Source organism: Oncorhynchus nerka, linkage group LG14 (assembly GCF_034236695.1).
Source record: "Oncorhynchus nerka isolate Pitt River linkage group LG14, Oner_Uvic_2.0, whole genome shotgun sequence".
In the NCBI taxonomy this organism is placed as follows: Eukaryota; Metazoa; Chordata; class Actinopteri; order Salmoniformes; family Salmonidae; genus Oncorhynchus; species Oncorhynchus nerka.
Window position 1 is genome coordinate 10,861,541 of NC_088409.1, and position 14,718 is coordinate 10,876,258.

A 14,718-nucleotide genomic window follows, 5' to 3' on the forward strand; every position below is an offset into this window, starting at 1 on the left:
TTATGGTATAACAAGACACAGGAACAAATACTTGTAAAAAAACACTTTAATTAAATAAAAGCACCAGTATACAAGTTGTTAGGAAATACACATCTGTATATTTCTATCAAAATATAGTTCTAGACTTGTTCTTTATACATTTAGACAACGGGGAAATACGTGCAATTCATGACTAGCTACATCTTTATTGTATAAAACTCATTATGAAAAATCTTCAATTTCATTTTCCATTTCCTGGAAAGAGAATAAGAAAACATAGAAAAACTCAATTTATGGGGCATTGCTCAATGACATGTTTCATAAGTACACTTGTAAAACTTTTTTAAATTTTTAAAACATAGTACAAATTCAAATGTAAAGAATGACAAACCTTCAGCAGGGCAGTCTTGTCGTAGTCTTTGCGGTGTCTGTAGATACTCTGACATAACAAGGCGTATAGCTTCTCCAGTTGATAGACCTCATATCCCTCAGTCTTAGACACCGCTCTCTGAAGCAGCTCCTGAAATGAAGGACCAGAAAACCAGCTCAACACAGAGGTCTTATATCCTCCATCTTGGTCTAAAGGAAGAAGGTGCCTCTGTCCGATTCCAGATCCACTTGTGCTCTTGCCAACTCTATTGCTGTCATTGTCAAGCCAAAACATGGCTTGACATGACAATTCCAATAGACTGCCACTGGCTAGTTGCCTTAACCACAGATCTAGGATAATTTAACAACCTCCATTAGGAGGCTCGGGCGACGACCTGACCCTGGACCAGCTGCAGTGATAATCTGTTACCTTTAGTTTGTTGTGATCAACCACAGGGGGCTGTGTCTTCTGGTCCAGTATCTCCTGGTCAACATCCATCACCTGCTGCATCCCCTGGTAATTCAAGACCCGCGTCACACGCCTCACTCCTACTTCTGACAAGAGGACAGAGAGGAGGAGTGAGTGTACAATTCAACAAAGTTAACTTAAAAACAACAGATAGTGTAGGTGTGTGTGTGGGGGGGGCTGCACACCTGTGGTATTCTCTTGGTCCACTTCCACTCTCAGAGGCTCAGTTTTGTCTGTAGAGGACGCCTGCCCCTGGGTGAACGAGGAAAAAGTTCAAACAGGAAAATAAAATCAATTCAGCAGGACAATCATCCATTCAAAAAGCAACATCCATTTTACAACAAAATAACATACATCGTCTCCCCCTTCTGGTAAGAAGTGGTTTTCCTGAGCTCCAACCACCACTACAGGGTCCTGGGTGCCCTCACTGCTCTGGTCTCCAGCCCTAGCCTCCACAGCTTCCTCCACCCTGGGCGGGGTAGCCTCCGTTGTGGGCGGGGTAGCCTCCGTTGTAGCCTGGCTAGCATCCTCCGTGGTCTGGCTGTCCTTAGTGTCTTTCTCCATGGGCTGTCTGTCCTGGTTCTCCTGTTGGGCTGGTTCCTCCTGCTCCATGGGGGTCTCCTCAGCCCCAGTGATCTCCAGCTCCTCCAGGCCTGACTCTGCTGCAGCATCACCCCCCTCCTCCTCCTCGCTCTCTGCCCCTCTCCTCTCCTCCTCTTCCTCTCCAGACTCCACCACAGCAGAGTGGTCTTTAGAAGTGTGAGGAGAGGACCTTTTCCTGATGATGCCGTTGCACCAGCGGCTCTTCCTGCGCTTCTTCTTCTGAGCTGCTGAGAAGCAGATGACCAGATAATCAAAGCCAATTCAAAAACCACCTTTATGAATGACTGAATGATGAGTGTAAACATGGTGAGAGAAACTGACACGGTGTTATCATCCCGTCTCTCATTACCAGTTAGTAGAGGATATATCTGTAAAGCTCTCTGCAGCTCATTCTCTATGGGCTAGTGGAAACAGTCTGTCTGTAGAGTAGTGAAATGCTAACCTGTGTAGTAGAGGATATATCTGTAAAGCTCTCCACAGCTCATTCTCTATGGGCTAGTGGAAACAGTCTGTCTGCAGAGTAGTGAAATGCTAACCTGTGTAGTAGAGGATATATCTGTAAAGCTCTCCACAGCTCATTCTCTATGGGCTAGTGGAAACAGTCTGTCTGCAGAGTAGTGAAATGCTAACCTGTGTAGTAGAGGATATATCTGTAAAGCTCTCCACAGCTCATTCTCTATGGGCTAGTGGAAACAGTCTGTCTGTAGAGTAGTGAAATGCTAACCTGTGTAGTAGAGGATATATCTGTAAAGCTCTCCACAGCTCATTCTCTATGGGCTAGTGGAAACAGTCTGTCTGTAGAGTAGTGAAATGCTAACCTGTGTAGTAGAGGATAGATCTGTAAAGCTCTCTGCAGCTCATTCTCTATGGGCTAGTGGAAACTACCAGTCTGTCTGCAGAGTAGTGAAATGCTAACCTGTGTAGTAGAGGATAGATCTGTAAAGCTCTCTGCAGCTCATTCTCTATGGGCTAGTGGAAACTACCAGTCTGTCTGCAGAGTAGTGAAATGCTAACCTGTGTAGTAGAGGATATATCTGTAAAGCTCTCCACAGCTCATTCTCTATGGGCTAGTGGAAACAACCAGTCTGTCTGCAGAGTAGTGAAATGCTAACCTGTGTAGTAGAGGATATATCTGTAAAGCTCTCTGCAGCTCATTCTCTATGGGCTAGTGGAAACAACCAGTCTGTCTGCAGAGTAGTGAAATGCTAACCTGTGTAGTAGAGGATATATCTGTAAAGCTCTCTGCAGCTCATTCTCTATGGGCTAGTGGAAACAGTCTGTCTGCAGAGTAGTGAAATGCTAACCTGTGTAGTAGAGGATATATCTGTAAAGCTCTCTGCAGCTCATTCTCTATGGGCTAGTGGAAACTACCAGTCTGTCTGCAGAGTAGTGAAATGCTAACCTGTGTAGCATTGTGTGTCTGTACATTGAGTTGCTTGCTAACCTGAAGGGCGTGGCGTGGTCACAGCTGAGGGAGCAGCAGTGGTAGACTCCTTAGAGGGGCCTGCTGCATCGGTGCTCTGGGCATCCACTGCTCTGGTCTTGGGATGAACGTGATAGTAGGATGGAGCGAACCTTGAGGTGGAGCAACCTGGAAGTGAAGAGAGGCAGTTTTATATTTAAATCTATCAGGAACGCTCTTCTTTCATCCATCCAGGAGAGCAGCAGAACAGATCAACTGGTCCCTGAACAAATTAAAAGATCAAATGCATTTCTACTATAGAACCATCTTCCTGGAACTACTCTGCACCAATAGAATAACACCTGACCTCTTGTGCTGCGGGACTCCTTGATATCCTCGCAGATCTTCTCAAAGTCTTCATCCAGTTCGTCTTTGACGATGGCCTGAACAGTGTCCTTCAGAGCACAGGCTCTGTGGCGGATCTGACGATCTGGAAAACATCCAGTACACAGACTTGTCATCAGTATGATTATGAAATGATGAATGGATTGATTCATGAATTAATAGTTGGCTGAATGAAGTAATGAATGATTAGTTTAATTAATACATGAATTTATGAAATAAAGGAAACATTCTCCCATGAACAGGAAAACAACATCTGTAAAAATGCTGGATAAAGTCTATTTCCTACCTGAAGGATCTTTGTCAGGGTTGTATTCCAGACAGTTCTTCCAGATGAGATCCACGTCGTGGACAAACTCCTTCACAGTCACGTACTTGTGAGTGTCGATGTTGGAGAGGACAGTGGACAGGTCCATGGGCTGCTCTATAACTGTAGCATAGTCAGGTACCTAGACAAGACCATGATCCATCAAAACAACAGGTCAGCCATTCTCCATGTGATAGAGATTCTACCATGTCCATGTCTAGACAACATCTGGCCTCTTCTCTTTATTTAACCCTCATCTGATGTTTATACATGGCTCAGAGCGCAGCCCCCCCCTCTAGAATGCAGACCCCCCCCCCAGAACGCAGCCCGCCCTCTTTAGAACGCAGACCCACCCCCCTCTAGAATACAGACACTTCTACAGCAATTGATGGTCAGTCTCACCTCCTCCAGGTCGACAGGCTTGGTGAAGGCCTTGAAGCGTTTGTCCTGAGAGAGGCGGTTGGTGACATCACGCAGGAAGAGGCGGAGCTCCCTGAGAGTGTCTTCCTCCTGCTCCTCCAATCGCTGCTGCTCCTTTTCTGTCAGCATCCTTGGGGGAAGAGGGGGAGCAACAGGAAGCACCTCCAGGGCTGCAAGCACTGGGGAGGAGAACAGGGAGGTTAGTGACTAACCACATGACTGAGCGAGTGCTGACAGCTTTGGTACAGAGAACGTTCTAGTTGAAGTTGAGCTTGTTTAACCATTTTTGGACCATTATCCAGGATTCCACTAGAATATCTCAGAGTATGATGCAGTCTTACCTGCTTTCTTCTGGGATGCAGGAGCTTTGGCTGCCTGGCTTAGGATGAGATCGTCAAAGAAGTTCCTTCTCTCCTGTGGGGTTGGGACCTGAACCTGGAGCACCTCTCCATACTCAGCACAGAACAGGTCCTGGACCTATTGGGGGGGGTGATTCACCAAGTGAACATAACATTCAGCTGAATGGGAATGAACGAGATCATTCTGACTGATCCCCTGCCCAGAAGCCCAATTCCAACCCTCCAGTTTCTCCCACAGGGGGAGGGAATGAGTGCACATTTTCTAGGGCTTGTGTCCCGTTGGTGATTAGATTTTATTAGGATCTCTTTTAGTCCTCGTTTGGACTAATCTTCCAAGAGTCCTTATAAAAAATTAAAATCCTACACTCACATAACACACAACAGATAAAATACACTGCCATGTTGGTGATGTTAGGAGCAGTGTGTTCACTACATCCTGTTAGACTGCTGTGGGGCGGAGTGTTCACTACATCCTGTTAGACTGCTGTGGGGCGGAGTGTTCACTACATCCTGTTAGACTGCTGTGGGGCGGTGTGTTCACTACATCCTGTTAGACTGCTGTGGGGCGGTGTGTTCACTACATCCTGTTAGACTGCTGTGGGGCAGTGTGTTCACTACATCCTGTTAGACTGCTGTGGGGTAGAGTGTTCACTACATCCTGTTAGACTGCTGTGGGGCGGTGTGTTCACTACATCCTGTTAGACTGCTGTGGGGCGGTGTGTTCACTACATCCTGTTAGACTGCTGTGGGGCGGAGTGTTCACTACATCCTGTTAGACTGCTGTGGGGCGGTGTGTTCACTACATCCTGTTAGACTGCTGTGGGGCGGTGTGTTCACTACATCCTGTTAGACTGCTGTGGGGCGGTGTGTTCACTACATCCCGTTAGACTGCTGTGGGGTGGTGTGTGTCTACAGTACCTACCTCAGGGAAGAGGCTGCTGTGGGGGACATTACAGGTGGCCAGCAGCAGGATGGGTGAGAATGAGGGGATGTCCTGTAACAAGCTGAGGAAGGTAGCTCTGAGAGCAGACCCCACCGTGTCCCACCACCGCTGGATGTGAGGGATATAAAGGATACTGGGGGACGTCCTCTTGGCCTCACAGAACATCTACAACACAACGAAACACATCATTACAGAACAGTGTTTATATGGACCTGCATGCCTCCTCACAGAAGAGCTAAGAGTCCAAACATACAAGACATCAATACTGTCCATCTCTGGGTTCATCAATACAAGACATCAATACTGTCCATCTCTAGGTTCATCAATTCTGTCCATCTCTGGGTTCATCAACACTGTCCATCTCTGGGTTCATCAACACTGTCCATCTCTGGGTTCATCAACACTGTCCATCTCTGGGTTCATCAACACTGTCCATCTCTGGGTTCATCAATACAAGACATCAATACTGTCCATCTCTAGGTTCATCAATACTGTCCATCTCTGGGTTCATCAATACAAAACATCAATACTGTCCATCTCTGGGTTCATCAATACTGTCCATCGCTAGGTTCATCAATACTGTCCATCTCTAGGTTCATCAATACTGTCCATCTCTAGGTTCATCAATACTGTCCATCTCTGGGTTCATCAATACAAGACATCAATACTGTCCATCTCTAGGTTCATTAATACCGTCCATCTCTAGGTTAATCTCAAAAGTCTTTCTTTGACTCCTCTCTCCTAGAACCTTCTCCAAATATGTGAAGAATCAAGGACTCAAGGAAAGACTAAAGATACTCTGTCATGGCCAATGGCACAGGGCTCAATAGTGCACTATACAGAAAACAGGGTGTGATCCAAGGGGGGAGGGAGTACAGTACCTGAGCGCAGGCCTCCTCTGGAGAGGTGGTGCTGACTCCGAACAGCACGGCCATGTCCAGGGTGTAAACTGTGAACTTCTCCAGGGCATGGAGCACAGCAGGGGCCAGGTGACTGCTCTGACCTGACCCAGGACGCCCCGCCAGCAGCAGCCTGGGACGGTACGATGTGGGCTGGTTCAGCACGCTCCTGGGAGAACAGAGGAGAGGGGAGAGAAAAAGACTATAAAATACTTCACAAGACCGGAGCTCAATACCCATTCTCATGAAGTGTACACTTCAGTCCCCACACAGATTTCAAAGATGTCCCGTGCACACTTCAGGGAGGAGTGGGAGAAGGACACATTTGGAATAAGGATTTCTGTGCGTTGGACAACCTGTTACTCGCCTGCTGAAATGCAGGAAGCCCCCAGCTGCCTTGGCCTTGTGAGAGACACCGGTGATGCAGACAGAGGAGTCCTCATCTTCACTGTGCAGGAGATCAGCATCTAAAACACCAGCTGGGAGGACACCTGAAGACAAGTGGTGAAACATCTTAGAGCATGATAAACCAAGTATGACATTCAAGAACACAATACAACACACCCATTCTTATACAACAGGCATACCAAACCTGGGTCATGTTTATTAGGGCACACTGTAGCAAAAGCTTTGGCAACAAAAATAAAAAATTAGAGAAGTTCTGGTAGAACCTCCAAATTTCAAAACATTGCCCCCTACTCAACACGGCCCTGTGGACAACAACAAAAAATCTCCCGACAATGAAGACAGTTCACATGAGAAATAAGAGAGATTCTCTTGTCCCAGTTGACTCACCGTTGTCTCGCTTATCTCTCTTGAGCCCCTGTTCTGCATGTGGGAACAGCCTGCTAACTGCACCCAGTACAGTCTGTAAGGCTGCACCAAGCAGTGGCTGGACCACAGGAGTCAGAGCCTTGGCCGGGGACGACACAGCTCTCTGGGAGGCTGGGACCGTCTTCCTCATGGCTGACAGGAAGTCCCTGCTGCCGATGGAGATAGATGCCACATCTAAAACCAGCTTCTGGGACGAGGAGTAGATCTGAGGGTAGCGTCTCCTCAGGGCACACAGAGCCGCCTCAGCACACACCGCCTTCATGTCAGCACCGCAGTAACCTAGGAGACAGCAGGGGGACGTCAGGAAACAGTGTGACAATGCAAGAGAGCATCCTCTACATGTTCTGATTACACACACACACACACAGCCTTCATGTCAGCACCGCAGTAACCTAGGAGACAGCAGGGGGACGTCGGGAAACAGTGACAATGCAAGAGAGCATCCTCTACATGTTCTGATTACACACACAACACTTTCAGTGAGCCTCGAAAACAATTGAAAACAATTAACAGATTGGAATTTTAAAAATGGCATTTGAAAGAATGGGTAATCTTTTAAAAACGATTGGTTGGTTTGGGAGAGGAGGGATTAAAAGAAAACATACCAACACACTTGTCTGCCAGTTCTTCCAGGAACGAGGCTGATGGCTGGGGAGTCCACTGTCTGGTGTGGATCTGCAGAATATCCTTCCGAGCCTGCAGTGGACAAAAACATGACCATTTATGTCAAATATGAATGTTTTCAAAAACAGTTCTCCCACATGACAAAAACAAATACCTTAATCTTAGTAGAACAAAGCAATGTTACCTGTTTACTTCTCACACAAGTGATCTTTTATCATACATACAGTACCAGTCAAAAGTTTGGACAGCTACTCATTCAAGGGCTTTTATTTTTTACTATTTTCTACATTGTAGAATAATAGTGAAGACATCCAAACTATGAAATAACACATATGGAAGCATGTAGTAACACAACATGTTTTATTATTTTTATTAATCAAAACATTTTATACTTGAGATTCTTCAAAGTAGCTACCTTATGCCTTGACAGCTTTTGCACACGCTTGGTATTCTCTCAACCAGCTTCACCTGGAATGCTTTTCCAACAGTCTTGAAGGCATTCTCACACATGCTGAGCACTTGTTAGCTGCTTTTCCTTCACTCTGCGGTCCAACTCATCCCAAACCATCTCAATTGGGTTGAGGTCGGGGGATTGTGGTGGCCAGGTCATCTGATGCAACACTACATCACTCTCCTTCTTGGTCAAATAGTCATTGTCCTGTTGAAAAACAAATGATAGTCCCACTAAGCCCAAACCAGATGGGATGGCGAATCGCTGCAGAATGCTGTGGTAGACATGCTGGTTAAGTGTGCCTTGAATTCTAAATAAATCACTGACAGTGTCACCAGCAAAGCACCCCCACACCTCCTCCTCCATGCTTCACGGTGGGAACCAAACATGCGGAGATCATCCGTTCACTTTCTCTGCGTCTCACAAATTTGGACTCATCAGACCAAAGGACAGATTTCCACCAGTCTAATGTCCATTGCTTGTGTTTCTTTGCCTAAGCAAGTCTTTTCTTATTGGTGTCCTTTAGTTGTGGTTTCTTTGCAGCAATTCGACCATGAAAGCCTGATTCACGCAGTCTCCTCTGAACAGTTGATGTTGAGATGCGTCCGTTACTTGAACTCTGAAGCATTTATTTGGGCTGCAATCTGAGGTGCAGTTAATTGCCGAGTTTTGAGGCTGGTAACTCTAATGAACTTATCCTCTGCAGCAGAGGTAACTCGGGGTCTTCCATTCCTGTGGCGGTCCTCATGAGAGTCAGTTTCATCACAGCGCTTGATGGTTTTTGCGACTTCATTTGAAGAAACGTTAGTTCTTGCCATAATATGGACTTGGTCTTTTACCAAATAGGGCTATCTTCTGTATACACCCCTTTTCTTGTCACAACTGATTGGCTCAAACGCATTAAGGAAAGAAGTTCCACAAATTAAAGTTAACAAGGCACATCTGTTAATTGATATGCGTTCCAGGTGACTACCTAATGAAGCTGGTTGAGAGAATGCCAAGAGAGTGCAAAGCTGTCATCAAGGCAAAGGGTGGCTACTTTGAAGAATCTCAAATATAAAATATGTTCTGATTTGTTTTTACACTTTTTTTGGTTACATGATTCAATGTGTTATTTCATAGTTTGATGACTTCACTATTATTCTACAAAGTAGAAAATAGTAAAAATAAAGAAAAACTCTTGAATGAGTAGGTGCCCACTATTTTGACAGGTACTGTGTGTGTGTGTATGTGCGTGCACACACACACACACACACACATAATATGATTTGAACAAACATGACCTCCATCAGTGGTGTATTCACTAGGAACCAAACGGAAGCAAACTCAACCAATCAGAGAGGGACCTACCTGAATGTGTCTACTAGAAATCTGTTTTTTTGTTGCAAAACTGTTTTCTACGGCGTGCACTAATGACTACAGCCGTGGTTTATTCACTAGGAACCAAACGGAAGCAAACTCAACCAAACAGAGAGGGACCTACCTGAATGTGTCTACTAGAAATCTGTTTTTTTGTTGAAAAACTGTTTTCTACGGCGTGCACTAATGACTACAGCCGTGGTCACTAAGACCCTTGTCTCACCTCTCTGTCAGGCAGGCCAAAGAGGAACTCTCGGTCGAAGCGCCCAGGTCGCCTGAGAGCTGGGTCTATAGAATCCAGACGGTTAGTCGCTCCGATCACCACGACCTCTCCTCTGCTGTCTAACCCATCCATCAGGGCAAGGAGAGTGGACACAATGGAGCTGTAAGATGGAAACACATACAGAACATTATTCCCACGTTACGAAGTCGTACTAAACAAAAAGATACCAAATAGCTAAAACGAGAAGCAATAAATGTTTGTATTCAAATCAATTTGTTCCAGTGATCAACACAGTGTCTAACCTGTGTATCTGGTCCTGTCTGCTTGAGCGGACGGGAGCCAACCCATCAACCTCATCAAAGAATATAATCGATGGCCGCATCTGATAAGCCTAAAAGATTTGTAAAAAATAAAATAACAAATATTTTTAGTATTTCCTCCTCCAACTCATCTTGGTTTCAACATCCTGGAACACAATATATTTCAGAACAAGAAGCCAACTTCCATGGAGAATACCGGTAGGTAATGACCTGGTCGAAGAGAAGACGTAGCTGCCGTTCGGACTCTCCCACCCACTTGCTGAGGCAGTCTGCTCCCTTTCTCATGAAGAAAGAGACCTTCCTCTCTCCCTGACTGCACTCGTTAGCCAACGCCCTGGCCACTAGAGTCTTCCCTGTTCCAGGAGGTCCGTAGAACAAACAGCCCCTACACACACACACAGTAAGAATCTACAGCATCAAGAGCAACAACAGATCCTAGATCATTTCACCGTAACAGTATGGATGACTTTCTAAACATGTATTTCTCGCTACCTTGGTGGTTGGATCTTGAACCTCTCAAACACCTCTGGGTAAAGTAGAGGGAAGACCACCATCTCTTTCAGGGCAGAGATGTGCCTAGTCAGTCCCCCAATGCTGTCAAAACGCACCTAGAAAACAACATTACACCATTTCAATGTTGGACAATGGTTGTCCGGGGCTGTCCCAGTTATCTATCCTTTCCCTCTTTCATTCCCCCTCACGGACTTAACATATGACTGGTGCAGGTATGGACTGGAGAGACTGTCTGGTCTACCTGAAGGTTTCCTCCTTACTGTTACTAGTCAGACTTACTGTCTGGTCTACCTGCATGGGGTCAACGTCAGCTAGACTTACTGTCTGGTCTACCTGCATGGAGTCAACGTCAGCTAGACTTACTGTCTGGTCTACCTGCCTGGGGTCAACGTCAGCTAGACTTACTGTCTGTCTGGTCTACCTGCATGGGGTCAACGTCAGCTAGACTTACTGTCTGGTCTACCTGCATGGGGTCAACATCAGCTGGACTTACTGTCTGGTCTACCTGCATGGGGTCAACGTCAGCTAGACTTACTGTCTGGTCTATCTGCATGGGGTCAACGTCAGCTAGACTTACTGTCTGGTCTATCTGCATGGGGTCAACGTCAGCTAGACTGGCTCCAATCTTCATCCTGTCCTTGTGGATTCCCAGGACATCCTCCTTCAGCAGATTCATGGGAAGACATCTATTCACCGATCTGTTCCTGCTCTTCCTCCTCCTCCTCTGGAACTTATCATCGTCAGAGGAGGAGGGGGAAGAGGAGGAGGACGAGGTGGTGGAGTCACTACTGTGGATGGCATGTCTTCTTCTACACGGTAAAGAAAGGAGTATGGCAGAGCCAGAGGTCAAGAGGTCAGTAACGTCACTGACTAATACAGACAACGTAATGCACACAAATCACCACCATGCAGCTCAATGACCAAGAAACCAGCCATTACGGAAACCCTGATGTCACCACACATCTAAGACACACTGGCAATGACTTACCTATCAGACACACTCCTGTGGATGCCAGAAATCAGAAGCACAAGGAAGTAGAACTTAGGAATGAATTGTGATTTGTTGTAATAGTTAGGAAAGAATGTTAAACTAAACTTGATAGGTCAGACATGGAAGGTAGTAGGTACTAGGTTCTTTAGTCCACAGACCTGTTGCCTCTCCTTATGTTGTAAGGGCTTCTCGGACCAGTAGAGCTGAACCCATACCTCCGCCTGGATGGGGACAAGTGTCTTGAAGTCTTGAAGAAGATGGCCTTTGTCTTGGGCTCTGTGGGAAATAAAAGGTCAACCATGAGAAATGAGTAGAAGGACAGGTTATGGGAATAACAACAACTACTAAAGCGTGACAATAAATGTAGAGTCCATGCACCGGTGCTGATGGCTAGAAGTATACAGACTTCAGTGAAATAAAAGATGCAAATAGTTTCAACAGAAAATATCTAACCCTCCCGTGGTGCCTGGTAGCGAACGGCAGCTTTCCTCTGCCTGAAGTCATAACGTTTCTGGTTGTCATCTTCATCATGGTCATCATCATCGTCCTCCTCCTCATCATCATCATCATCTTCATTACGGTCATCGTCATCGTCTTCGTCATCTGCCTGATTATTTTTGCCTCCCTCTTCCTCATCATTCTCCTCTTCACTGGAGGTCACTCCATTTTTATTCTCTTGAGGGTCTTCACTTCCTTCCTCGGTTCTTTCAGAAGACCTTTTCCTCTTGGCCCCAGCGTAGATTACAAGGTCCTAAATTTAAAAAAAGGGGGGGGGGGAATAACATTATTGGGGGGGGGGACATCATGGTGATATTGAACTAAATCTATTATAAAGCTGTGAATTTGTAGCATGAATAATGTTGACCTCCTCTGTAGTATCCCTGCTTCTTAACCGGCGACGCATTTTCTGCATATCATCCATCTTCTGCAGCACTGCCTCAGCTGTGCTTTACGAATAGAATGGAAAAAACAAAAACAGGGACTGTTTCATTTCACCGCTACCTCTAGCCGTTATCAACTTTGCTGTTATAAACATGCAAACCAGACTGACAAGAACATGTACAACAGTGGTGACCCAACCCTCCTCCACGAGAGTTACTGGGGTATGATTTCTTCTGCCCCGGTGCTAGATTAGGGTTGAAGGGAAAACCCCTGTGGTAGAAGGGTAGCTAGGAGGGTTGGCCACCCCTGATGTACGATGCCTGCTGATGGAGATGTTCTTACTTGGTGATGAGGCGGTTATAGAGGACAGACTGGTTCCTGGATTTACGCTTGTATCTGGTGATCCTGGAGCTGCGTCTCACAGAGCTGTCCTCCTCCCTGGGACGCAGAACAAACTGGGTCTTCAGAGTAGAGGCCTCTTCTTCCTCAACTTCATCAGTAGCATCTGGAAGAAGATTTATTTATTTATTATTAACTTGATGATAAACATTGTAGCTGACATAAATTAAACCAATGGTGTCTCCTTCTCGCTGTACTGTTGGAGGTGGCATTGATTCATGTAAAATGTGATCTAGAAATGATCTAGTTACCAGCTTCAGATTGCTTATCCCTGGATGACGCGGAGGCTTTTCCATCGCCCTGCAGTCTTGGGGATTTCCTGCAGAGATCAACAAAATGAGAACAAAAACATTGAGGGTTGTGATGACACCTTAGGTTTGTAAACATGTTTCTGTCGTCATATCACCGACTATACTGAGAGGAGTAGAAGCTGATTTTACATACAATGAATACCAGTTATCTTCATAAAACATAAGTAGTTACCTTGTGCTGTGTTCGCCAGTTTCCTCCTCTTTCTCAGGGGACTTGGTTTGGCCATTTATTTTAGCCAAGGACACCTCGTGTTTGACGGTCTGTCCCCTGGTCCTCAGGGATCCTCGTCTCGGAGGGCTATCCTCCTCCTTCACCATCGAGTGGCCCTATGTTAGGAACAAACAAAAACATCAGCTGCATTCACATAGGAATCCAGTCATTTTAAGTGTAGTAAGCTAACTTACAGCTGGCGAGCTATAGAAGTTAGCTAGCAGGCAACATACCTGTCCACATTCAGAAACAATCATTCAAGTTATTGTTAGTCAGTGCTACTTACTAGCCATCTAAAAGGGGCTAGCTAACTAGCTGAGTTTACTCAACTCCACGATATATACATCGATGGGCGATACCCCATAGGGTATGTAAACTAGAGACAGGAGCTAACAGGCCAACTCATTTTTAACATTAGCCTCCAGTTAGCTTACAACTGGCATATAATGCGGTTAACTAGGCACATAAACAACATCAATGTCGGGCTAGCTAGTTAGCTGGTTAGCTAACAGCTGTCATATAGCTAACAACAGCTGAGTTTACAGTGACATTTTATAATGTCAACTATCTAAAAGGGCCTCACATTTCGCGTGTTTTCAGTGTTACTGTAGCTGTCATCCAGGCCCCTCTTCAGCCGACTCGACTTTGTCTGCGTTGCGCTCTCCAGCGACAGAAACTCGGAGCTCGTATCCAAGTCAACCCGGTTCCTCTTCCGAGTTGCTGGTTCCGCGCCCACGCCGCTGCTGCGTAGCATCACCATCCTAACTTTAGACCAATTTTTTTTATACTAAAGCATAAATATGGGACTACTTAATTGTATCAAAACTGAAACGAATTAATAACATTCTTAGGTAATATATGGCGCGTACTAACACACAACCCTCCCCAACCAAAACCCTTGATTTCTGGCGCCACAAACGTCACTGGAAGACAAGTGACAGCACGCAGTATCCTGGCGCAAGACAACATAGTTCATCATACAAAGTAGTGATTATACATTTCTAATCACCAATTATGTCATGCTGTATTCATATCAATGACCACATGAATATATATAAATATTATAATTATAGAAATCTATCCCAGGGCCAACAGTGATATGTTCTTATATCATTCAGTTGTGCGGAAGGATATTATGGGAAAGATGTCCTGGTTATTTTTGGCGCGCTGTAAATTGCGCATTATGGAAAGCCTAGCTACAGGTTCATGATAAAGCATTTTCTTTACCGTTATGAAAATATAACTGGTTTACTATAAAATGTCAAATATATTTGATAGATTTTTCTTACATTTTAATATCAACTATACTAAATGTCTAGAGGAGCTCTGTTTCATTAATTCTAAAATGATGGGGGTAATACAGTGCCTTCAGAAAGTATTTATACCCCTTGACTTATTCCACATTCTGTTGTTACACCCTGAATTGAAATATATTTAAATATAATTGT

The 14,718-nt window shown here is 45.3% G+C and overlaps 1 protein-coding gene across 6 annotated transcripts; it reads right to left on the reverse strand.

Annotated features, from left to right (window-relative positions):
* Window positions 1-31: 31 nt before the first annotated feature.
* On the reverse strand, window positions 32-14,177 carry LOC115126245 (ATPase family AAA domain-containing protein 2-like). Of its 6 annotated transcripts, none has more exons than XM_029655856.2 (28): window positions 13,854-14,177; window positions 13,232-13,386; window positions 13,000-13,067; window positions 12,692-12,854; window positions 12,333-12,414; window positions 11,921-12,218; window positions 11,626-11,743; window positions 11,465-11,479; window positions 11,054-11,285; window positions 10,456-10,571; window positions 10,174-10,348; window positions 9,946-10,034; window positions 9,644-9,803; window positions 7,592-7,682; window positions 6,948-7,265; window positions 6,520-6,643; window positions 6,135-6,321; window positions 5,233-5,418; window positions 4,293-4,428; window positions 3,934-4,130; window positions 3,514-3,673; window positions 3,190-3,312; window positions 2,865-3,011; window positions 1,172-1,644; window positions 1,003-1,069; window positions 779-903; window positions 371-499; window positions 32-234 (listed from the first exon to the last, which is right to left on the reverse strand). In XM_029655856.2, the coding sequence occupies exons 1-28, from the start codon at window positions 14,028-14,030 to the stop codon at window positions 202-204; spliced, it is 4,344 nt and encodes a 1,447-aa protein (XP_029511716.2). In that variant the 5' UTR covers window positions 14,031-14,177; the 3' UTR covers window positions 32-201. The 6 variants fall into 6 exon arrangements, with proteins under 6 accessions (XP_029511716.2, XP_029511715.2, XP_064883412.1 ...); XM_029655855.2 differs by having other exon boundaries at window positions 1,172-1,647; XM_065027340.1 differs by having other exon boundaries at window positions 11,012-11,285.
* Window positions 14,178-14,718: the final 541 nt, after the last annotated feature.